This window comes from Papio anubis, chromosome 9 (genome assembly GCF_008728515.1).
Source record: "Papio anubis isolate 15944 chromosome 9, Panubis1.0, whole genome shotgun sequence".
Taxonomy (NCBI): domain Eukaryota; kingdom Metazoa; phylum Chordata; class Mammalia; order Primates; family Cercopithecidae; genus Papio; species Papio anubis.
The window spans coordinates 106,084,190-106,109,369 of record NC_044984.1 but is presented as its reverse complement, the minus strand read 5'-3'; the positions used below and the strand labels follow the sequence as shown (position 1 = coordinate 106,109,369).

The 25,180-nt window shown below is 49.9% G+C and overlaps 1 protein-coding gene across 1 annotated transcript in view; it reads right to left on the bottom strand.

The window, feature by feature from the left end:
• The window catches only part of ALDH2 (aldehyde dehydrogenase 2 family member), a 42,893-nt gene that overhangs the window by 12,248 nt on the left and 5,465 nt on the right, over nucleotides 1-25,180 (bottom strand). The window contains exons 2-10 of the mRNA XM_009181737.2: nucleotides 15,180-15,284; nucleotides 13,910-14,050; nucleotides 11,536-11,615; nucleotides 9,593-9,704; nucleotides 8,962-9,090; nucleotides 8,101-8,214; nucleotides 7,351-7,453; nucleotides 6,707-6,891; nucleotides 1,202-1,366 (exon numbers count right to left, since the gene is read on the bottom strand). Coding sequence (XP_009180001.2) covers nucleotides 1,202-1,366; nucleotides 6,707-6,891; nucleotides 7,351-7,453; nucleotides 8,101-8,214; nucleotides 8,962-9,090; nucleotides 9,593-9,704; nucleotides 11,536-11,615; nucleotides 13,910-14,050; nucleotides 15,180-15,284 — 1,134 coding nt within the window. The remainder of the gene's footprint in view (nucleotides 1-1,201; nucleotides 1,367-6,706; nucleotides 6,892-7,350; nucleotides 7,454-8,100; nucleotides 8,215-8,961; nucleotides 9,091-9,592; nucleotides 9,705-11,535; nucleotides 11,616-13,909; nucleotides 14,051-15,179; nucleotides 15,285-25,180) is intronic.

The window sequence follows — 25,180 nt, the reverse complement described above, 5'->3', positions numbered from 1 at the left end:
ATTTTGGGAGGTTGAGGCAGGTGAATCACCTGAGGTCAGGAGTTCGAGACCAGCCTGGCCAACATGGTGAAACCCTGTCTTTACTAAAAATAAGAAAAATTAGCTGGGTGTGGTGGTGCGTGCCTGTAATCCCAGCTATTAGTAGGGGCTGAGGCAGGAGAATCGCTTGAACCCGGGAGGCAGAGGTTGCAGTGAGCCGAGATCGTGCCACTGCACTCCAGCCTGGCGACAGAGTGAGACTCTATCTCAAAAAAAGAAAACAAAAAATAAGCCGGGTGTGATGGCTCACACCTGTAATCCCAGCACTTTGGGAGGCCAAGGCGGGCAGATCACAAAGTCAGGAGTTTGAGACCAGCCTGATCAACATGGTGAAACCCTGTCTCTACTAAAAATACAAAAATTAGCCAGGCGTGGCTAAAATTGGAGATGGAGTCCTGCTCTGTCACCCAGGCTGGAGAGCAGTGGCATGATCTCAGCTCACTGCAACCTCAGCCTCCCGGGTTCAAGTGATTCTCCTGCCTCAGCCTCCAGAGTAGCTGGGATCACAGGCAAGTGCCACCACACTGGGCTAATTTTTTCTTACTTTTAATAGAGACAGGGTTTCGCCATGTTGGCCAGGCTGGTCTCGAACTCTTGACCTCATGTGATCCACCCGCCTCGGCTTCCCAAAGTGTTGGGATTACAGGCATGGGCCACTGCACCCAGCCTCTACTAAAAATTTTTTTAAAAACTAGCCAGGCATGGTGGTGAGCACCTGTAGTCCCAGCTACTCAGGAGGCTGAGGTGGGAGGATCACTTGAGCCCAGGAGTTCAAGGCTGTAAGGAGCCATGATTATGCCACTGCACTCCAGCCTGGGCAACAGAGCAAGACTCTGACTGAAAAAAAAGAAAAAAAAAAAAGGTCATGGGAAGGAGCAGGCAACGTCATTCCTAGACTCTTGGCTCTGAGGGCCACGACACGAAGGCCTGCAGGCCATGCTAAGGAATGCAGACGATCTCCCAGACAGAGGGTACAAGCTGAAGAGGAGCGACAAGATCAGATACATACTATGAATAACTTGTTATGGGCACCGGTTCTGGGCATTAACTCCAGATCTGGCCCCAAGCCAGCAGATGGGTGACAGTGGCAGGATGCCAGGCTGAACTGTTTACCTCGTCTCCCACCAAAAACGTTCCCAGAACACCGGCCCCAGGTGCTCACCTCCTCCTTGGCGATGGTCATGCCATCCTGCACATCTCCAAACACGGTGGGCTGGATGAAGTAACCACGGTCAGCAGCAATGCCCCCACCACACAGCAGCTTCGCCCCCTCTTGTTTCCCAGTGTTGATGTAGCCGAGGATCTTCTTAAACTGAGTTTCATCCACCTGTGGGAGAAGGAACCCAGAGTTATGGAGGCATCAGATTCAGACCTCTCCTAGGCTTCAGGCTTAGAATTATGCAGGCAACAAGACAACTGGGAAACGGACCAAGGTCATGAGTAAGCAAGATCAGAAGAGGAAACACACAGGGCCAATAGCAGAAAACACCAAAAAGGCCCAACTTCCTCAGCGTATCAGAGAAAAGGACATCAAATCAATTTTTACTTTTCAACTGTAAGATTACCAAAAAGTTTAGGAAGAAAATACACTGATAGCAAGAGACTGTTACATACACTGTTAGAAGGATTACAGGCTGGTACAGCCTTTAGAGCAAGTGGTTTATTAATATTGCTCAAAAATTATATGCTCAGACCCTTTGGCCCAGCTATTTAACTTCTAGGAATTTATTCTACATATGCACAAAGAGAAATGAACAAGGATATTCACTAGGGAGTATCTTTTTTTTTTGTATTTTTGTTTTTGAAATGGGGTCTCACTCTGTCACCCGGGCTAGAGTGCAGTGGTGTGATCTCTGCTCACTGCAACCTATGCCTCCCACGCTCAAACGATCCTCCCACCTCAGCCTCCCGAGTTAGCTGGGACTATAGGCATGCACCACTATGCTGGGCTAATTTTTGCATTTTTAGTAGAGACAGGGTTTCCCTTGTTGCCCAGGCTGGGGAGCATTTTGTAAAGGCAAAAGATGGAAGCAATTCTAAGTATAAATCAATAGAGGGGTTGGTTAAAATTATTACGGTGCATCCGATATATTCTATTGTCACTAATAGATCTGAGAACTAACTGACACAGAAAGATGGCCCAAGATATTCCGTAAAAAGAAGGAAAGCTTGGGCCAGGTGCAGTGGCTCATGCCTGTAATCCCAGCACTTTGGGAGGCCAAGGCAGGTGGATCATGAGGTCAGGAGTTCGAGACTGGCCTGGCCAACACAGTGAAACCTCATCTCTACTAAAAATACAAAAATTAGCTGGGCATGGTGGCACGTGCCTGTAGTCCCAGCTACTCGGGAGGCTGAGGCAGAAGAATCGCTTGAACCGGGGAGGTGGAGGTTGCAGTGAGCTGAGATCGCACTATTGCCCTCCAGCTTGGGCAACAGAGTGAGACCTCATCTCAAGAAAAAAAAAAAAAAAAAGAAGGAAAGCTTGTAGAATATGCACTATATACTCCTTTATAGGGTAGGGGGAAGGGTGACAGGGTCTCACTCCATTGCCCAGTCTGAAGAGCACTGGCAAAATCACGGCTCACTGCAACTTCAACCTCCCTGGGCTCAGGTGATCTTCTCACCTCAGTCTGCCTAGTAGCTGGGACTACAGGTGTGCACCACCACACCTGGGTAATATTTATATTTTTAGTAGAGATGGGGTTTTGTTATGTGGCCCAGGCTAGTCTTGAACTCTTGGGCTCAAGTAATTGGCTCACCTTGGCCTCCCTCCCAAGTGTTAGGATTACAGGGGTAAGCCACTACACCCAGCCTATTTTTAAAAAAATAAACATACAACAACATAACTGTGTGTTCATGTGTGGTTACCAATGGAGAATAAAAGAAATGCAACAGAGTCTTATTTTTTACATTAAACACCTTTTTTTTAAAAGAGTCAGGGTCTCACTCTGCTGTTGAGGCAGCAGTGCAGTGGTGTGATCACTGCTCACTGCAGCCTTGACCTCCTGGGCTCCCACCTCAGCCTCCCAAGGAGCTGAGAGTATAGGCACGCATCACTACATCTGGCTAATTTTTTTTGCTTTTTTAAAAAAGAACAAAATTTATTTATTTTTTGAGACGGAGTCTCACTCTGTCGCCCAGACTGGAGTGCAGTGGCGCGATTTTGGCTCACCACAACCTCCGCCTCCCAGGTTCAAGTGATTCTCCTGCCTCAGCCTCCCGAGTAGCTGGGATTATAGGCGCCCGCCACCATGCCCGAATAATTTTTGTATTTTTAGTAAAGATGAGTTTTCACCATGTTGGCCAGGCTGGTCATGATTTGTTTTTGTTTTGTTTGTTTGTTTGTTTGTTTTTAAGTAGAGACGAGGTCTTGCTGTAGTGCCCAGGTTGATCTTGAAATCCTGGGCTCAAGAGATTCTCCTGCCTCAGCCTCCCAGTGTTGGGATTACAGATGTGAGCTGCCACACATAGCCTACACACTTTCTCATTAAATTTATTAATGCAAGTTTATATTACCTTAATAATTAGCCACAAAGAGAAATGAGACAAAAAGAAACGTTAGAATGGGCGCAGTGGCTCATGCCTGTAATCTCAGCACTTTGGGAGGCTGAGACGGGCGAATCACAAGGTCAGGAGTTTGAGACCAGCCTGGCCAACATGGTGAAACCCCGCCTCTACTAAAGATACAAAAAAATTAGCCACGGATGGTGGTGGGCACCTGTAATCTCAGCTACTTGGGAGGTTGAGGCAGGAGAATCACTTGAACCTGGGAGGCAGAGGTTGCAGTGAGCCAAGATTGCGCCACTGCACTCCAGCCTGGAGACAGAGCGAGACTCTGTCTCAAAAAAAAAAAAAAAAAAAAAAAAGAAAAGAAAAGAAATGTTAGGACAGGTGCGGTGGCTCACACCTGCAATTTTAGCACTTTGGGAGGCTGAGATAGGTGGATCACCTGAGGTCAGGAGTTCAAGACCAGCCTGACCATCTTGATGAAACCCTGTCTCTACTAAAAATACAGAAATTAGCAGGGCGTGATGGCGTGCACCTGTAGTCCCACCTGCACAGGAGGCTGAGACAGGAGAATTGCTTGAACCCACGAGGCGGAGGTTGTAGTGAGCCGAGATGGTGCCACTGCACTCCAGCCTGGGTGACAGAGTGAGACTGTCTCAAAAGAAAGAAAGAAATGTTAGTGTTCCTAACTGCACTATTCACAGTAACCAAAAGGTGGAAACAACCAAGTGTCTGTCAGCAGATGAATGGAAAAATCAAAATGTGGTCTATCCACACAACGGAATATAACTTGGCCTTTTATGTTCTGTTACATTCTTGTTACAACATGGATGAACCTTGAAAACATGCTACATGGAAGAAGCCAGACACAAAGAACCATGTAGTGTAGGATTCCATGTGTATAAAACGTCCACAATAGATCAATCTATAGGCAGAACATAGATTGGTGGTTGCCTGGGCCTGGTGGGGGGAGGAATGGGGAGTGACTGCTAATGGGTACAGGATATTTTGGGGAAGTGATGACAATATTGTAGAATTAGTGGTGATAGTTGCACAATGTTGTAAATATACTAAAAATCACTGAATCGTACACTAAAATGGTACATTTCACACTACATGAATTACATCTCAATAAAGCTATGAAAGATAGAGATGTTAGAGGCCAGGCACGGTGGCTCACACCTGCAATCCCAGGACTTTGGGAGGCTGAGGTGGGAGGATCGCTTGAGCCCAGCAATTCAAGATCAGCCTCGGTAACATAGCAAGACCTCGTCTCTACAAAAAATATGAATATCAGCCAGGTGTCGTGACGTGTGCCTGTAGTCCCAGCTACTTGGGAGGCTGAAGCAGGAGGATCACTTGAGGCCAGGAGGTTGAGGCTGCGGTGAGCCATGATCACACCACTGCATGCCAGCCTGGGCAACAGAACAAGACCCTGTCTCTAAAAAAAAAAAATCACAGAGGGGAATGTTGGGCACATAACCCTGTCCCATGGCAAGGCCAGTCCATCCTCAGACATGGCTGTGGCTCCCCAATGAGGAACCAGAAATGCAAATTGCTAAAAGAAAAAAGCCAGTCTGAGAAGGCTGCCTACTGTATGATTCGTGTAAGACAATCTGGAAAAGGCAAAACTAGAGAGACAATAAAAGGATCGGCCAGGCACAATGGCTCATGCCTGTAATCCCAGCACTTTGGGAGGCCGAGGTGGGTGGATCACGAGGTCAGGAGATTGAGACCATCCTGGCCAACACAGTGAAACCCCATCTCTACTAAAAATACAAAAATTACCTGGGCAAGGTGGCATGCACCTGTAAGTCCCAGCTACTCAGGAGGCTGGGGCAGGAGAATCACTTGAACCCAGGAGGTAGAGGTTGCAGTGAGCTGAGATCTCACCACTGCACTCCAGCCTGGTGACAGAGCGAGACTCTGTTTCAAAAATAAAATAAAATAAAATAAAATAAAATAAAATTTAAAAAAATCAGTGGTTGCCTGCCAGGGCTCAGGGGAGGAAGAGAGGGAATAGGTGGAGGACAGTGGGTTTCAGGGCACAAATCTATTTGTATGATACTAGAATGATGGTATTATACATATTATGATACATTTGTCTAGGCCCATAGTAAGTACAACACAAAAAAATGACCCTGAGGCTGGGAGCCTGAGGGCAGATTGCCTGAGGTCAGGAGTTCGAGACCAGCCTGGACAATGGTGAAACCCTGTCTCTACTAAAATACAAAAAATTAGCCAGGCGTGGTGGTGCGCACCTGTAGTCCCAGCTACTCAGGAGGCTGAGGCACAAGAATTGCTTGAACCCAGGAGGCATGAGCCAAGATCGCGCCACTGCACTGTAGCCTGGGCGACAGAACAAGACTCTGTCTCCAAAAAAAAGAAAAAAAAGTGACCCCGAATGTACTCTACAGACTTAATAATAAAGTACCAGTATTGGCTCATTGGTACTAACAGATGAACCACGCTTGTGCAGGACGTGAATAAAGGGGAAACTGGGGGACCAGAGAGGTGCAAAGGAACATGTGGGCACCCTCGTATGTTCAGCTCAATTTTGCTGTAAACCTACAACTGCTCAAAAGTAAAATCCAGGCCAGGCACGGTGGTTCTTGAGCCTGCTTGAGCTCAGGAGTTCAAGGCTGAGGTGAGGTATGATTGCACCACTACACTCTAGCCTGGGCAACAAAGAGAGACCTTGTCTCTAAAATATAAATAGGTAAATAAATAAATAAATAAAATCAAACAGCTCAAAACATGAAGTGAAATAAGGTCCCTACACTAGTCGTATCATGACTCTCAGACACCAAGGTTTGCAGGGCTGTGTATCTTCTGGTGGATACATTTCTACTGATGACCAAGGTCTTGGAAACACACACTCCCTTTTGCAGACACTCCTGGTATTTGTTACATATATGCAATTTACAAAGTGCTTCCCAGGATTAATTTCCACATCATAGCCACCCCATGAATGAGGCAGGGCAGGGCTTGGGATGGGGAAATGGAGGCTGAGGGAGGGAACATAGCTTCCCAAGGGCACACAGCTGGTGTGTGGCAGAGCTGAGACCTGAACCCAGTCCCAACTAATCTGAACCTGATGCCCTCTCTGCTTCTCATGCTGGCTCTGGACACCCAGACCCTGCTGCACTGCCTGGCTCACCTGCGGCCCCTGCTCGGTCTTGCTGTCAAAGGGGTTCCCGACCACCCGAGACTTGGCCCGGGCAACGCTCCGCTCCACAAACTCGTCATAGATGTCCTCCTGCACGAAGGTCCGGGAGCCAGCACAGCAGCATTGGCCCTGGTTGAAGAACAGGGCGAAGTGGGCCTGCTCCACGGCCCAGTCCACTGCAGGAAGTGGTCAGGGGACAGAAAGGCGACAGTGAAAAGAGGAGGAGGACCCTGGCCCCTGTGGCCGCCTGCCCAAAGAAGCCTGTTCCCACCACTGTCAGGGATGATGCCTGCTGAGTGCCAGAGACAGACAGAGGGAGAAGAGGGGCGATCTGGGAGCCCACTGCCCACCAGGACAAAGGGCGTGATGGCGGCGAGTGGATGAGTCAGATAGCAGGGGCGTGGCCTAGCCTGATGCTGCAGGGAGCAGCCAGGGAGAGGCTGGGGACAGGCCAAGGCCAGGCCACGCGGGCCTTGCGCTGGCGTCTTATCCCGAGGCCGCTGGCGTCTTATCCTGAGGCCCGAGGGACAGCAACCAACACCACTGGGCAGTGGGGGCGACAGGATCGGCTGGACCCACAACACAGGCGGCCAGGGCTGCCTTTAAGGCCAGGCCTCCTCCAGCTGGAAACTCACTGTCGGCATCTGACATGATGATGTTGGGGCTCTTTCCCCCCAGCTCCAAGGTCACTCTCTTGAGATTGCTGCTCCCGGCAGCAACCTGGATGAGGCGGCCAATCTGTGCGGACAGAGAGACAGGAACGAGCTCTCAGTGCAGGGAGAAAGAGCCCAGTACTCTGTAGACACAGAACAGAGGTCCCCACGGCTTGAGCGAGCAACTGGACCAAGAGAGACCTAGAGAATTTCACCAAATAGACATTCACTTTTTTTTTTCTTTTGGACAGGGTCTCGCTCTGTCACCCAGGCTGGAGTGCAGTGGCCTGATCTCAGCTCACTGCAGCCTCGACCAACCCTCCTGCCTTGGCCTTCCGAGTAGCTGGAGCCACACGCACACACCACCACACGAGGCTAATTTTTAACCACAATGGCAGTCCTGGTCAAGGAGTCTGACCTAGCCAAGGTGCTTTGATTTGGGGCAAGCGGTCAGCTCTGCGCTATGTGGAGCCTGGCCAGGCCTGGCCTCCTTAGTCCACATGGGACACCGGCCCCTCCCAAGGGCAGCTAGTGTGGCAACCAGACCACAAAGGGCTCAACCCTGCCCACCCCTCCTGGTACCTACAGGGTCCTCGCCTGAGCTCACAGGCAAGTCCTGGAGGAAGAGGCCTCCACTTGACACCCAGGAGCTCACCTTGAGCATGTTGTCCACTGAGGACAGGGGGAGCTTGGGCCAAGGAGGTTGCAAGCTTGAGGTCAGGGTCACCTTACCTCAGTGGAGCCTGTGAATGCCACTTTGTCCACATCCTCATGGGAGGCGATGGCGGCCCCAGCCGTGGGGCCAAATCCAGGAACAATGTTGACCACACCAGGGGGAAAGCCGGCCTGTGAGCAAACAGCCAGGGGACACTGGGAGTCACCCTCCTGTTCCAAAAGGCTCGGCCAGGGGAAGACACATCCTTTCTCAGAGAGGGTGGGACAGTCTGCCAAGGGACACACATGGGCAGAAGCTAGTTTTATGGGGCACTACATGGGAATTCTAAATGGGACGGAGAAGGAGCCTGTTCGCTGGGGTTCCCTGTGTCTTTGCCCCTCCCCTGACAGCATTCACTTAGAACAATAGTGGGTTTTTGCTTGTTTTTTGAGACAGAGTCTCTCTCTGGCACCCAGGCTGGAGTGCAGTGGTGTGATCACAGCTCACTGCAGCCTCAAACTCCTGGGCTCAAGTGATCCTCCTGCCTTAACCTCCCAAGTAGTTGGGACTACAGGTGCATGCTACCACACCCAGCTGATTTTTAATTTTTTGTAGAGACTGGGTCTTGCTATGTTGCCCAGGCTGGTCTCAAACTCCTGGGCTCAAGCAATCCTCTGCCTTGGCCTCCCAAAGTGCTGGGATTACAAGTGTGAGCCACCAAGCCTGGCCTGGAGCAATATTTTTAATTCTTCAAAGGGGATCTTGCAGTGAAGTCCAATGTGGAAAAGAGGTAAGAGGGAGCCACTCTGGTTCACATGATGATGAGGGCTCCAAAAACACACCTCCCTGTTTAGGGACCCCTGAGACCCTCCTCAGAACTCTTTAGAACAAGCCTCAACAAGGGCATTTAGAGGTTAAGACCGGGACAAGCCACGTACCTCCTTGATCAGGTTGGCCACATAGAGGGCAGTGAGGGGCGTCTGCTCAGCTACCTTCATCACAACCACGTTTCCAGTCGCCAAGGCTGGGCCCAGCTTCCATGCTTGCATCAGGAGCGGGAAATTCCACTGCAACAAACAGCAGCAGCCCTCGAAATCCAAGCTTCCTCAGAGAACTACACTGGGTAGCGGAAGGTAGCACCCCCAGAGGACAGAAGCAGCACTGAGTTCTCTGCACCCTGTGTATCCTCCCCTAACTCCGTCCATCGTGGTTTTAAGATGGAAGGACAAGGCAGGTGGTGCATGAGGATGACAGAGACTCATACTTATTTGTGCTTTTACATCCATGACACCATGCTAAGCCCTAATTACCTCCCTAAGACAGGCACTATGTTCATTTCCACTTGTCAGATGGGGAAACTGAGGCTTGGGGGATGAGTGACTTGCCCAAGGTTACAGAATTCACAAGTGGCAGGGCTCAGACTCAAACTGGATTGGCTTTGTCAGAGCCCATCTTCTTACCTGCCACCCAGGCTGCCTTCCAACGCCACCCCCAGAACCTCTGCAAAGAGCCTGGAAGACTGCCAAATCTCAGGGCACCCTGAAGAAACTCCAGGGAGGCTGGACTCACCGGAATGATCTGCCCGCACACCCCCACAGGTTCATGGCGGGTGTAGCTGAAGAAGTCTCCGTCAATGGGAATGGTTTTCCCGTGGTACTTATCAGCCCAGCCGGCATAATACCTTTAAAAAAAGAAACATTCAAGATCTAATCAATGATTGTCAGGGATCCCTGCAAACCCTGGCAGAAAGAGAAGACTCAAACTGGTCCAGCTGAGTCTTTCTGATAACTGCCCTTGCTTTTGGCTTATTCAGAGAAAGACAAGTGACTGCTAAGGTCATGATAATCTACTCTAGGTAGCTAACCCCTAAGCCTCAGAATCACCTGGGGTTCTTGTAAAAAAAATCAGATCCCAAGAGTCTACTTCCAATATACTCAATCCCACTCGCTGGGGCTCATGTCCAGGAATTAGAATTTTTTTCTTTCTTCTTCTTTTTTTTTTTTTTTTTGGAGAAGGAGTCTCGCTCTTTTACCTAGGCTGGAGTGCAGTGGTGCGATCTCGGCTCACTGCAACCTTTGCAAACTCCGCCTCATGGGTTCAAGAGATTCTCTACCTCAGCCTCCCGAGTAGCTGGGATTATAGGTGCCCACCACCATGCTTGGCTAATTTTTTGTATTTTTGGTAGAGACAGGGCTTCACCACCTTGGCCAGGCTGGTCTCGAACTCCTGACCTCATGATCCAACCACCTCGGCCTCCCAAAGTGCTGGGATTACAGGTGTGAGTCACCATCCCCGATCTTCTTTCTTTTTTTTAAGAAACAGGGTATTGCCAGGCACGGTGGCTTACACCTGTATTCCCAGCACTTTGGGAGGCCAAGGTGAGCAGATCATGAGGTCAGGAGCTCGAGACCAGCCTGGCCAAGGTGGTGAAACCCCCGTGTCTATGAAAAATACAAAAAATTAGCCGGGCGTGGTGGCAGGCTCCTGTAATCCCAGCACCTCCGGAGGCTGAGGCAGAGAATCGCTTGAACCCGGGAGGCGGAAGTTTCAGTGAGCCGAGATTGTGCCACTGCACTCCAGCCTGGGCGACAGAGCGAGACTCCGTCTCAAAAAAAATAATAATCAATCAATAAAACATTTTTGATTAAACTAAACCCAGAGCTAGTAAAAGGAAGGAAACAATAAATACTGAAACAGAGATAGACAAAAGAGAGCATTTTCTTGAATAGAAAAACAATAAAATCAACAAAACCAAAAGTTTGGTTCTTTGAAAACATTCACAAAATGGACAAACCTGTAGCTAGGCTAAGAAACAGAGAGAAGACCCAAATAAGTAAAACTGAAAATGGAGACATCACTACAACATCTTACAGAGATAAAAAGGATTATAAGAATACTGTGAACAATTGTACACCAACAAATTAGGTAACCTCAATAAAATGGACAAGTTCCAAGTAACAGAGAAAGTACCAAAAGTGACTCAAGAACAAAGAAAGCATTTATGACTAAGTCACAATTTGTGATATTGAAGGATTTTCCCACGAGCTGGAGTCTAAATGGAGTAGGCTTCTCTCACAGCTGTGATCCTTTTGGATTTTTGTAATTTATTTGTTTTTCATTTTTGTTTTTGTTTTTGAGACACCGTCTCACTCTGTCACCTAGGCTGGTGTGCAGTGGCATGATCTTGGCTCACTGTGACCTCCACTTCCAGGGATCAAGAGATTCTTCTACCTCAGCCTCCTGAGTAGCTGGTATTACAGGTGTGCACCACCATGCCCAGCTAATTTTTGTATTTTTAGTAGAGATGGGGTTTCATCATGTTGGCCAGGCTGGTCTCAAACTCTTGACCTCATGTAATCCGCCTGGCTCAGCCTCCCAAAGTGCCGGGATTATAGGCATGAGATACCGCACCCTGCCCCTTTTGGATTTTTGTAATTTAATTTTTACCTCCTAACAATGTTGCCTCCCCTTTTCCCCTGCCAGAACAAAGAATAGGAAAGCTGAGCCCATACCGGAGACATTTGAGGACCATGTCCAAATCCACCAGGTAGGAGGTGACATAGGGCTTGCCATTGTCCAGAGTCTCCAAGGCCTGAGAAGAAAACAAGGTCAGCAGAGACGTGAGTGCAGGAATGAGAGGAAAATAAAGGGCTGACAGAGGGAGCCAAGGCTGGGACTGAGAAGGGCTGGTGCAAGTCCAGGGTGAGAGTCCCCTTTGTGCTGCCAAATGTCACTGGCATCTCTGGACTATTGCCATAGTCTCTCCAAAGGCAGGGAGGAGGAAGGGGGCCAGGCAGGATGAGGCACTGACTTCTCACTCAGTGATTTCACATAACACACTCTTTTAGCTTCTGCTCTCTGCCATATCCCGGTGCTGAGATAGAGACCAGAGTGGAGCTCACAGAGCAAAGAGACTGTGCATAATGACACAAGTCCTCAGTCACATGTGTTAAGAGTGCTAAAGGACGGACACAGTGACTCGCACCTATAATCCCAGCACTTTGGGAGGCCAAGGTGGGTCAATCACCTGAGGTCAGGTGTTCAAGACCAGCCTGGCCAACACAGTGAAATCCTGACTTTATCGAAAATACAAAATTAGCTGGGCATGGTGGTGCACACCTGTAATCCCAGCTACTGGGAGACTGAGGCAGGAGAGTTGCTTGAACTCGGCAGGTAGAGGTTGCAGTGAGCCGAGATTGTGCCACTGCACTCCAGCCTGGGTGAAGAGTGAGACTCCATCTCGGAAAAAAAAGAAAAAAAGAGTGCTAAAAAGTAGAAAGCAGGGAGCCAGGCTGCCCAGCCCTGTCCAGAAATATCAGCTAGAGATGAGCCCTTTAGGCTAGAACCTGAATGATATGTAGGGGCAACTGGGCAAAGAGGATGGTACGGATGGCAGCAGGGCAAAGAGCATCCCAGGCAGGTGCAAGTGCTGATGCTCAAAGAGGCTTAGCCATCAAGCATGGCAGCCCAGGCTCGGGAGCACATGGGAATATGAGGACTGCAGTGCAGCATGACTCAGATGATGGAACTAGAACAGGTTGGGTCATTTTTTTTTTCTTTTTGAGATGGAGTCTCGCTCTGTCGCCCAGGCTGGAGTGCAGTGGCCGGATCTCAGCTCACTGCAAGCTCCGCCTCCCCGGTTCACACCAATCTCCTGCCTCAGCCTCCCGAGTAGCTGGGACTACAGGCACCCGCCACCTCGCCTGGCTAGTTTTTTGTATTTTTTAGTAGAGACGGGGTTTCACCGTGTTAGCCAGGATGGTCTCGATCCCCTGACCTCGTGATCCACCCATCTCGGCCTCCCAAAGTGCTGGGATTACAGGCTTGAGCCACCGCGCCGGGCCCATTTTTTTTTTTTCCTTTGAGACAGGATCTCACTCTGTTGCCCAGGCTAAAGTGCAATGGTGCTACCACAGCTCACTGCAGCCTGGAACTCCTGGGCTCAAGCAATCCTCCTGCCTCAGCCTCCCAAGTAGCTAGGACTACAGGCATATGCCACCATACCCAGCTAGTTTTTTAACTTTTTGTAGAGACAGGATCTCGCCATGTTGAAGGCTGGGTCTTACAGACCATGTTGAGGGTTTTATCCTAAGGACACCGCATGCCATGCAGGGCATAAGAGCAGAGTGCCACGTATAATCTGCCTTCTGGAAGGTTCGCTCTGGCTTCTGTGTGCAGAATCAATTGTGGCTGGGAGGAGATTGCCTCCTGGTTTCTTCTCTTCTTGCAGCCAGGGAGAATGCCCTTCATGGAGGAGCCCAGGGAGAGGTGTCCATTCCCAGGGGTCTCTCTCCTGGGAAGGCCTCCCTGACACAGCTCTTCTTCCCTCCCCCAGATCCTTCTTGCTTAGCCAAACCCACCACATCAAAGGAGACACTAAGGCCGGGTGTAATGGTTCACGCCTATAATCCCAGCACTTTGGGAGGCTGAGGCAGGTGGATCACTTGAGCCCAGGAGTTGGAGACCAGCCTGGCCAACATGGTGAAACCTTGTCTCTACTAAAAATACACAAATTAGCTGGGCGTGGTGTCTTCTGCCTGTAATCCCAGCTACTTTGGAGGCTGAGGCAGAAGAATCACTTGAACCCAGGAGGTGGAGGTTGCAGCGAGCCAAGATGTCGCCACTGCACTCCAGCCTAGGAGACAGAGCGAGACTCCATCTCAAAAAAGCAAAACAAAACAAAAAAACAAAGGGGACACTGAAAGCCTCCTCTGATTAGTACAGAGGTGCCCCCCAAAGGTGTCCATCCTACGCCACTCCCATCAGTCCCATGTCCGATGTGTGGCCCCTGGCTGTTCACAGGATGCTTGGTTCCTGGCTGTTCACAGGATGCTGCGAGCGCATTCGCCATGTGGGATCTGAGGGGGAGAAGGGCTGAGGACTCACCGCCAGGTAGGTCCGGTCCCGCTCGATCAGATCAGCCAGCCGGTTCAGCAGCCGGCCCCTGTGTGATGCGTCCATGCGACGCCAAGGTGAGCCCAGCTGGAAGGCGGCCCGGGCGGCCTTCACTGCCTTGTCCACATCTTCCTGGAAAACACAGGAAAACTCAAGCCTTCCTGGAAAACTCAGGCCTTCTCAGTAATAACCAACTCCGAATACAAACACATCCAGAGGGTCATCAGCACATCGCTGCATAGAAAACCTGCCCCGTAAACAATGCTCCTAGCCCGGCAGAGCCCTGACCAGCACCAGACTTCAGCAACGGGGTTGAATAACACAACCTTCCCCTCCTTTCATGAAGTCCTGGTGGGAATGAGAATCCGGACAATTTCTGTATTTTCTTTCTTTCTTTTTTTTTTTTTTGAGATGAAGTCTCGCTCTGTCACCCAGGCTAGAGTGTAGTGGCACAATTTCGGCTCACTGCAACCTCCGCCTCCCGGGTTCAAGCAATTCGCCTACCTCAGCCTCCTGAGTAGCTGGCATTACAGGCAGACGCCACTGCGCCCAGCTAATTTTTATATTTTTAGTAGAGACAGGGTTTCACCATGTTGGTCAGGCTGGTCTCAAACTCCTGACCTCATGATCCACCTGCCTCAGCCTCCCAAAGTGCTGGGACAGGTGTGAGCCACCGCCCTCGGCCTGTATTTTCTTATTTTAAAATTATTTATTTGTTTCTTTGTTTACTTTAGAGATGGTATCTATGTTTCCCCGGGCTGGTCTCAAATTGCTGGGCTCAAGTGATCCTCCCACCTCAGCCTCCCAAAGTGCTGGGATTACAGGCCTGAGCCACCGTGCCCGGCCAAAAACACAAAATATTTTTACTAAGAGTCTAATTTAAAAATTGTAAACATAGTATTATCAGTTTCTATTGGTTCCTACAGTCTATATAATTCAAACCTCCACAGGAGCTAGATCTTAGGAGACCCTAATTCTACCCAACAAGGTTTCCATCTCTGACCTTCAACTTCCAGGTCTGGAAAGGAGACACTGTATTAGATATTTGCCAAATTCACTTTCAAGTCTGTAGTTCTGCACTAAGTGAATCAACACCGTTGTCTGCAGGGAAGTTTCTATTGATTAATTTACTTGGAATTTTTCATTGGTATCCGTTACTTGTGAAAGTAATACACATAAATAGTGAAGCTTTCAGCACACAAAAACATGCAAAATAGAAAACGAATCCATCCCTCCCCCAAGGTAAGTCACCAGTTCTCACCTTGTCCCCTTCAGCTACCTGGCAGATGACCTCTCCAGTGGACGGATTGACTGTGGGGAATGTTTTCCTGCTGACGGCATTGTGCCATTCATTGTTTATGAAGATCTGCAGTGAGAAGGAAAGAAGTTCTCAGGACCAGCTCTCAACCTAATACTGACTACCAGTATTGTAAGGGTAAAACAAAAAACAAAACAAGAAGCAGCAAATATGAATTAATTTCAGAGTGGTGTAGCCTAGAAATGAAAAGCACAGGCCTTGCAGACAGTCTAGGCCAGAATGCCCACTCCGCCAAGTGATTTGGAGTCATTTGACTTTTCGGTGCCTTGGTTTCTTTGAAAAAATGAAGAGAATGTTCCTACTTGTTCTAGTTATCCATTGCTGTGTAACACAGCACCCTAAAACTTGGTGGCTTAAAGTGATTTCTTATCTCCCACAGTAGGGTCCCCTGGTTGGGCTCATCTGGTTAGAGTTCCCTTGTGTGGCTACAGTGTCAGGGCAGCTGGGGCCATAGTTATCCAACTCTGAGGCTGGATGTGCAAGATGGCTTCTGCACTCACTGCTCTGGCACCACGTGGCTGCTTGGGCTTCCTGACCGCATGGTTGGCTCAAGCTAGTCCAACTTCCCACATGGCAGCTGGCTTCCCCTGAGACAGTGTTCCTAGAGACCCAGGTGGAAGCTGAACGGCTTCCTAAGATCTAGCTTCAGAAGTCACCTGGCCTCATTTCTGCCACCAAATTCGGTTGGTCAAAGTGAGTCACAGGCTCAGTCCAGAGACCCAGGTGGAGGAGAGAGCCTCCCCTTCTTCCTAGAAGGAATGGCAAACAATTTGCAAACACCTTCACTCCCACACAAATTCATTGTGAGAACTAAATTAGATTATTCTTTTTATTGGTTTTTTTTTTTTTTTTGAGACAGGGTCTCACTCTGTTGCCCAGGCTGGAGTACAGTGGTGCGATCACGGCTCCCTGTAGCCTCTTCCTCCCAAGCTCAAGCGATCCTCTTGCCTCAGCCTCCTGAGTAGCTGGGATCAGAGGCACATGCCACTATGCCTGGCTAATTTTTGTATTTCTTGTAGAGACGAGGTCCCTCTATGTTCCCCAGGCTGGACTCAAGTGATACTCCCTCCTCAGCCTCCCAAGGTCCTGGGATAGCAGGGGTGAGTCACCACGCCCAGCCTTAGATTATTCTTTCACTCACTCAGCAAATACTTAATGAACACCTGTGATGGGCCAGACACAGTTCTAGGGCTGAGGACACAGTAGAGCCAAAAGCCAACAAAGACCATCCTCTCATGGTGCCCAGAAAATAAAGAGGCAATCAAACACAGAAGACCACCTCAGACTGTACAGATGAAGGCAAAGGGAAGAACAGGATCCAGAGAAGGTGACTAAGGTGGGGGGTAGAGAACTCCAGCAGTGGTGGTAGGGGCAGGCCGCCCTGAGGAGCAGACATTTGACCGAGTCCTGAATGATGAAAAGGAGGGGTCCACAGGAAGAGCCGGAGGACCAGCAGTCCAGGCTGTGGCATAACAAGTGCAAAGGCCCCAGGGCAGGAATAAGTCTGGTAGATTTGAGAAAAAGCAAAGGTGGCCAGAGTTACTGGTGAACCAGAAAGGAAGTGATAAAAAACAGGGTCAGGGAGGAGGGCGGGTCCCAAGATGCCCTCAGTTCTGCCTCTATAATGTAATTCAGACCAGGCCATCACCCAACCAAGCTACATCTGGGGGAAAGACTGCCTTCCTCATGAGGCCAGTGTCAGAGAGCTAAAGCCCCTCCATTTGCTCAGAGGAAGGGTCTTTACCTATTACCTAGTCACCGGTTAAAATACCAGGCTGTGCACGGTGCTAATGTCTATAATCCCAGCACTTTGGGAGGCTGGGGTGGGTGGATCACCTTAGGTCCGGAGTTTGAGATGAGTCTGGCCAACCCTGTGAAATCCCATCTCTACTAAAAATACGAAAAATTATCCAGGTGTGGTGGCAGGCGCCTGTAGTCCCAGCTACTCGGGAGGCTGAGGTAGGAGAATCGCGTGAACCTGGGAGGTGGAGGTTGCAGTGAGCCAAGATCACACCATTGCACTCCAACCTCGGCAACAAGAGTGAAACTCTGTCTCAAAAAACAAAAATAAAAATAAATACATAAATAAAGTGCCAGAGTTCACCCTCTGCTTTCCAGGCACTGGGGGATGGTCTTGGGGAGTACAGAGAAGACATCTCCCAGAAAGCTGTCCCCTTCGGGCTTGGTAAACAAGTATCCTGGCAGAGTCCATGGTCACCTTACCAGTGTTGGGGCAAAGGCTACAGGTGACATGAAGGCAAAGACATCTGCCTCTCTGCCTGCCTGCCTTCCTTGGGGGACCCTTTGGCCCCAGCATCCCTGCATGTTCTGGCCCTGGCCTAGAACTCCAGTGAGACATCCATGGTCACTCTGGGCCAGAGTCTCGGACCATAAAGAATACCGAGCTGCCAAGCAAAGCCTGGAGCAAGGCTCACAACAGGGCTGGGGAGGGGTGGCCAGGCTCATTGGTTAAAAGCAGACATTTGGCCTGGCACAGGGGCTCATACCTGTAGTCCCAGCACTTTTGGAGGCCAAGGTGTGAGAATTGCTTGAGCTCAGGAATTTGAGACCAACCTGAGTAACATAGTGAGACCTCCATCTCCACAAAAAATGAAAAATTAGCCAAGTGTGGTAGCATGCGCCTGTAGTCCCAGCTACTTAGGAGGCTGAGATGGAAAGATCACTTGCTTGAGGCTGGGAGGTTGAGGCTGCAGTGAGCCATGATGACACCACTGCCTCCAGCCTGGGTGACAGAGCAAGACCCTGTCTCAAAAAAGAAAACACAAAAAGGAGCAGAGGTTCAAGACAAGAATCTGGGTGGCTGGGCGCAGTGGCTCACGCCTGTAATCCCAACACTTTGGGAGGCCAAGGCAGGAGGATTGCTTGAGCTCAGGAGTTCGAAAACAACATGGGTAACATAGTGAGACCCTCTCTCCGCAAAAAATGGAAAATTAGCCAGGCATGGTTGCATGCCTATAGTCCCAGCTACTCACGAGGCTGAGGTGGGAGGACCACTTGAGACTGGGAGGTTGAGGCTGCAGTGAGCCGTGATTGCACCACTGCACTCCAGCCTGGGTGACAGAAAAAGACTCTTAAAAAAAAAAAAAAAAGAATCTGGACAAATATGGGCTTTTAAATTTTTTTCCTGAAATGGAGTCTCGCTCTGTCACCCAGGCTGGAGTGCAGTGGCGGCGCAATCTCAGCTAACGGCAAGCTATGCCTCCCAGGTTCACACCACTCTCCTGCCTCAGCCTCCTGAGTAGCTGGGATTACAGGTGCCTGCCACCACGCCCGGATAATTTTTCTGTATTTTTAGTAGAGACGGGGTTTCACCGTGTTAGCCAGGATGGTCTCAATCTCCTGACCTCGTGATCTGCCTGTCTCAGCCTCCCAAAGTGCTGGGATTACAGGTGTAAGGGGCTTTTTTTTTTTAAGACAAAGTCTGGCGTTGTCCCCTAGGCTGGAGTGCAGTGGCGCGATCCCGGCTCACTGCAACCTCTGCCTCTCAGGTTCAAGTGATTCTCCTGCCTCAGCCTCCTGAGTAGCTGGGATTACAGGTGCCTGCTACCATGCCCGGCTAATTTTTTTATTTCTAGTAGAGACGGAGTTTCACAATGTTGACCAGGCTGGTCTCGAACTCCTGACCTCAGACGATCCACCAGCCTCGGCCTCCCAAAGTGCTGGGATTACAGGCATGAGCCACCGCACCTGGCTGAATATGGGCTCTTTTGCTCCTGATTTTGTCACATGGGACAAGGACCTCACCCCTGTGTCTTTGTTTCCTCATCTGTAGGGTGGGAATCACCCTAGATCCCCCTTTATAAAGCCGTGTGAGGGTCTGAAGTCTCTGTGCCAAGCATGGAGTAAATGCCCAACGCCGTGACGCTGGCAGGGTGGTAACAGAGTGCCCCAGGAAGGAGTCGCTCAGGTAAGGGTCTAGCAGGAATCACCTTCCCAGGCTAAATTTGTTCCGCAAAATCTCTATGGTGGAATCCGCAGCTGCACACCCACAGGAAAGGCTCTGGCACCGGAGAAGAACACGGGTAAACATTAACCGGGGTTCTGGAGGCATGCTTGTGTGGTTTCATATTAGTTGGTCAATCATTAATCTTTAGGGAAATGGCACCCTTCTTTCCTTCCACAGGAAGGCTGGGTCGTTTCCAGTGTGGGGACAGGCGTGGCAATAAAGAGCTCAGGTTCAAAGTCAGGAGACTGCCAGACCTAAGTTCGAGTTGAACTATGCCGTACCTGGGCAGCAGGCCCTGTTCGCTCCCCGACTGAGAGTCAGCTCCTCCTCTGGGTGCCTGTGGAGGAGAAGGGAGTTCCCGGGGCTGCCTCCTGGAAGAAGGGGGCTCACGGGCGTGGGGGGCGGGCAGGCAGCCTGCAGCTGTTGGGTGAGTGTCCTTCTTTTCTTCCCCCTGCAGCATAGGCTCAGGGTTCACGCCTCACACGCAACTGCCTCACAGCAAAGTACTTGGGTCAGCAGGATTAGGAGAGTACAGAGAAGCACCAGGCTGGGCTGGGTGGAAGTAGGTCTGGTCGGCCTTGTACTGTCCCCAAGCTTCTCCTTCCTCCCCTACCGAGGGAGGAAGTCCACTTGGCCCTCTGTGTGTCATGGACACGGCTAACATTCACTAGCTACTCCTCAAGCAGTAGCCCCCCACCAGCGGTTCTGTATACTTGGATTGTTCCCACTTAAACCTCATAGCAAACCTAGGAGGTGAACTTCATCCTCTCCACTTCACAGCAGAGGATGCTGGGCACAGAAGAGTCCAGCCACTTGGCTCTAGGTCACACAGCAGCAAAGGCAGAGCCAGGATTTGAAGGCAGGTCTTTGGGACTCCAAGGCCTATGTTCTTTCCTCAGTTCTTCCAACTTCAACCTCCAGCCACAGCCCAGGTCTGCCTTCAAGGAGGCTGGAATTCTGATTCCTGAATCTCCATCTTTATGGTTTACTTACTGATTCAACACAGGTTGATTTCAAATTTTGATTCTGAGCCAGGCACAATGGCTCATCCCTGTAATCCTAGCACTTTGGGAGGCCAAGGCAGGTGGATCATTTAAGGTCAGGAGTTCGAGACCAGCCTGGACAACATGGTGAAACCCCGTCTCTACTAAAAATACAAAAATTAGCTGGGCATGGTGTCACTTGCCTGTAATCCCAGCTACTAGAGAGGCTGAGGCAGGAGAACTGCTTGAACCTGGGAGATGGAGGTTGCAGTGAGCCAAGATGGCACCACTGTACTCCAGCCTGGACAACAGAGTCTCAAAAAAAAAATTTTTTTTTTAAATTCTGCATGTTGTAAAAAGCACCAACCTCAAAGCCAAACAGATCTGGGTTTGAATTTTTTATTTTTCTTAAATAAAGGCAGGATTTTTTTGTAGTTTTTGGAGAGATGGGCTTTCACCATGTTGGCCAGGCTGGTCCTAAGTGCTCAAGTGATCCTCCTGTCTCGGACCCCCAAAGTGCTGGGATTATAGCCGTGAGCCACCGTGCCCGGCCTGGGTTTGAATTCTGGCTCCATCCCTCACAGATTTGACCCTGCGCAAATCCCTTCACTTCCCAGATGCCTCACTGAATACTTCCGGCGGCCGGATGTGAAGGTTAAATGCATGAATGGGTGTACAGTTCCTAAGCTAGGACCTTGCCCGCAGGGGGTCCTGCAGTGTTCTAGATCTTGCAGCTGTCATAGCCTAAAGATTCTTAGGAGCGAGGGCCAGGTCTATACTCTTTATGTTGTTCCCTGCACCAAAGCTTACTAAATTGTCCTGGATTTTAAACTCTATTTTGCAAAGATCAGGAAGTAGGAAGGGGAGAGGTGGGCCAGTCTGGCTAAAGCCCCACCAGCCCCACCCATTCCTCGCTGGGCTGGCCCCTCTGATTTAGATTAGGATCCTGGAAAGACCACTCCCCGGCATGTTTGCCTTTCAAAGCCCAGAATGTTCTCAGTCACCCTTCACCCTTGAATCAGGCTGCACTTTCAACAACCCACTCTCCCTTCTCCACTGATAAGATAAACCTGGGTCTGCCCAGTAGGACCTTGGACACATCCTCTGGTTTACATTTCCCATTTCCCTTCTCCTAGGGCCAGACTCAGTGGCCTCCCTCCCCGGTGGGGGGCTGGGTAGGAGGAACTGTTCTCACACTGAGTCTCTGCCAAAGTTTTGCTTCAAGTGAGGAGCAGCTCTCCTGAATAAACACCAGGGCAGACTCTGGGCCAAATGCTTTATAACCTCCTGACCCGAAACCCGAAGCTCGACTTACATAACACACATAACACTCTTGAGCGGGGTGGGGGTGTCCTAGCTCCCACTTCCTCTTTATAGTTTCTAGAAGCAGAGTGATGTCTGGAGTTGACACTTTCAATCTAGACTGTTGGCAAAACATAAAGATTTTCTATCAAAATACTCTAATTCCTACATATTTTAATAAATACGTCTCACTTTGTTTTGTAAAAGTTGGGATTCATTCACCCACGCATTCCATAAGCTTTCACTGACAGCCCTGGCCACTCCAGCACTGGAAGTCCAACAGCCAAGTCCTGGCTTCTGGGAGCTGAAGTCCTGGTGAGGAAAGGGCGCGGTAAACAAGCAAAACCAAGCAAGTGAGAAGTGGAAGGAGGCTTGGCCAGCTGAGGGGTCAGACGGTGCGCTAAGAGGGGACCTGAAGGGTGACTGCTAGCAAGAGCCTGGGGACAGGAGGAACAGAATGGGCTGATATGGCTGCAGGGTGTAGGTGAGGGGAGAGGGGGCGGGGGGGGGGCTTGCAATTCCACCCACTGTGTGCCAGGATCTGCACTTGGTGCTGGGAGGACCCAGGAGACCGGGGAACTGGGACACTGCCGTGTCCTTTCTAAGTGGGGGTAATAGACTAGCTATTTGCTAACTCGTTTTTCTCAGTTAGTTTCTCTTGGACATTATTCCACAGGCAGCTCTGCCTCATGTTAAGCCACACAGCATTCCTCAACACGGTCAGGCCATGGTTTATTTAACGATTTCCTACAAATGCACTTTTAGGGCAAGTGATCATCATTCCAGCAACAGCTGTGGCGAATCCTTTCCCATGCGTTTTTGCAAACGTGGGGCAGATTACTGTGTAGAAATCAGAACTACTAAGTTAGAGGGTAACAGGATCCCTCTTCACCTTCGATATCTTGTTCTCCATGCCAGGCAAAGACTTAGTGGTGATGGTGGTGGCCGAGGGGCTCAGAAGTTGGGTCAGGGTCAGTACCCAGAGCAGGACAGCTGGACCTTGGGGGCGGAGGCCAGACCAAGGCCAGGAGAGAATGAAATTCCGGCCACCACCCCCAGACCTCAAGACAACGGGTGGTTATCATATGCCCAGGGTCTCCAATGAAAGGCTAAACTGTGTTCATTAGTTCTGATTTAAGGAGGTAGGACACATTCTAGAAAGATTTCAGTTCAAGCTTTGAAGCATGAAAGAACTGGGCATGTTACCTAGGAAATCCCCGTCCCTGGAACACCTTATTTTCCCAGAGTGTACAAGCTAATGGCAGGGTTTTGCAGCCTGGGATCCAATGGCATGTGCTCTTTCACTTGCTAATCTGCGGTTAGGTAATTAAGTCTGATGGAAAGCAGATGCCATTGCTTGTATTACAAGATCCCAGGGAGTAAAGTCCAAGACAAACATGGAATGCCACATACATTTCCTCTTCCCCACACATCATCCAGAACCCCAGGTTAGTTCGGGATCAAGGTGAGGGGCAGCCATCTCCCCAGGCTTGCTCGTGACACTTCCGAACAAAGACTAACCGACGCCGGCCCTCCGCCCCACTTCTCCACCCCAGGGCCTTTTTTCACCACTTCAAAGATGGGAGGTTTGATTCTACTCTGGACTGTTTGCCAGACAGGCGCGGTTTCAACTTGTCGTTCTGCTTACAGTTTGGCAACCTCTATCTTGCTGCAATGGACTGTCCCTGGGCCAATTTCACCACTCCCTATGCGTCCCCACATTCCCACTCTTTTAAACTACCAAATACTTTGCAATAAGGCACTTTTGAGTAGAAATACTGGGTTCCCATTAAGCAACCCTTTACCTCACTTCTGGAGCACAAAACTGTATACATGGTTTCATAAATGGCAACCACTCATTATTGAATAAATATTTACCCAACAGTGATCCTATGCCAAGGTGCTAGGTGCCAGGAATGCAAAAGTGAACAATACAAACATGGCTCCCCCTGATTTTAAAATTCTGTTCAATTATCCCTTAAATGGTTTTTTTTTTTTTTTTTTTTTTTTTTTTAAGACGGAGTCTCGCTCTGCCGCCCAGGCTGGAGTGCAGTGGCCGGATCTCAGCTCACTGCAAGCTCCGCCTCCCGGGTTCACGTCATTCTCCTGCCTCAGCCTCCTGAGTAGCTGGGACTACAGGCACCCGCCACCTCGCCCGGCTAGTTTTCTGTATTTTTTAGTAGAGACGGGGTTTCACCGTGTCGGCCAGGATGGTCTCGATCTCCTGACCTCGTGATCCGCCCGTCTCGGCCTCCCAAAGTGCTGGGATTACAGGCTTGAGCCACCGCGCCCGGCCTAAATGTTTATTAATACATTCTTATGGTCTGATCATCAGTTAGTGAGGTCAAGTTCACACTAAGTTTTAAGTTTGAAAGTGGGCTTCAAATTCTGCCCTGCCCAACCTTCACACAGCATGCCCTTAGTTATACTTAATGTGAACTTGACCTCCCTGAGCCTCAGTTTCCTCACCTGCAAGATGGGACAGCATATAAGACATATGGCTTATAGAGTTGCAGGAAGGATGAAGGGTGAAATGCAGGTAGAAGTCCTCAGTAGAGGGCCTGATAGAAAATAGGTGATGAGGCCGGGCGCGGTGGCTCACGCCTGTAATTCCAGCACTTTGGGAGGCCGAGGCAGGTGGATAACGAGGTCAGGAGATCAAGACCATCCTGGCGAACACGGTGAAACCCAGTCTCTACTAAAAATACAAAAAAATTAGCCGGGCGTGGTGGTGGGCGCCTGAAGTCCCAGCTTCTAGTTAGGCTGAGGCAGGAGAATGGCGTGAACCCGGGAGGTGGCAGAGCTTGTAGTGAGCGGAGATCGCGCCACTGCATTCCAGCCTGGGCAACAGAGCGAGACTCCGTCTCCAACAAAAAAAAAAAGAAAATAGGTGATGAATAATCATGATTACTGGAGCAGGGGATACATACCCATGTCCACAACATGTACATTCTCAACTCAACTTGACCTCAGGAACACAAACATTATTATAGCCCCATCACCTGAAACTCAAGTGTGTCCTACAGATTCTGGGCAGGCAGGAAGTACCGAATGCCCATTTGTGTTCTCTGATTAAAAACATGGGCCGGGCGTGGTAGCTCATGCCTATAATCCCACCACTTTGGGAGGCTGAGGCGGGCGGATCACGAGGTCAGGAGATCGAGACCATCCTGGCTAACATGATGAAACTCCGTCTCTACTAAAAATACAAAAAAATTAGCCGGGTGTGGTGGCAGACGCCTGTAGTCCCAGCTACTCAGGAGGCTGAGGCAGGAGAATGGCGTGAACCCAGCAGGCGGAGCTTGCAGTGAGCCGAGATCGCATCACTGCACTCCAGCCTGCGCGACAGAGCAAGACTCCATCTAAAAAAAAAAAAACATGTTATTAGAAGCAGAAGTAACCAAGGTGGGGCCCAGTGACACCCCCAGACTCTCTGCGCTGCCTAAATCTATTTCTTTTTTTTCTCTTTTTGAGATGGAGTTTCACTCGTTTCCCAGGCTGGAGTGCAATGGTGTGATCTTAGCTTACCACAATCTCTGCCTCCCGTTTCTCCTGTCTCAGCCTCCGGGGTAGCTAGGATTATGCTGGCTAATTTTTGTATTTTTTGTAGAGACAGGGTTTCATCATATTGGTCAGGCTAGTCTTGAACTCCTGACCTGAGGTGATCCACCCGCCTTGGCCTCCCAAAGTGC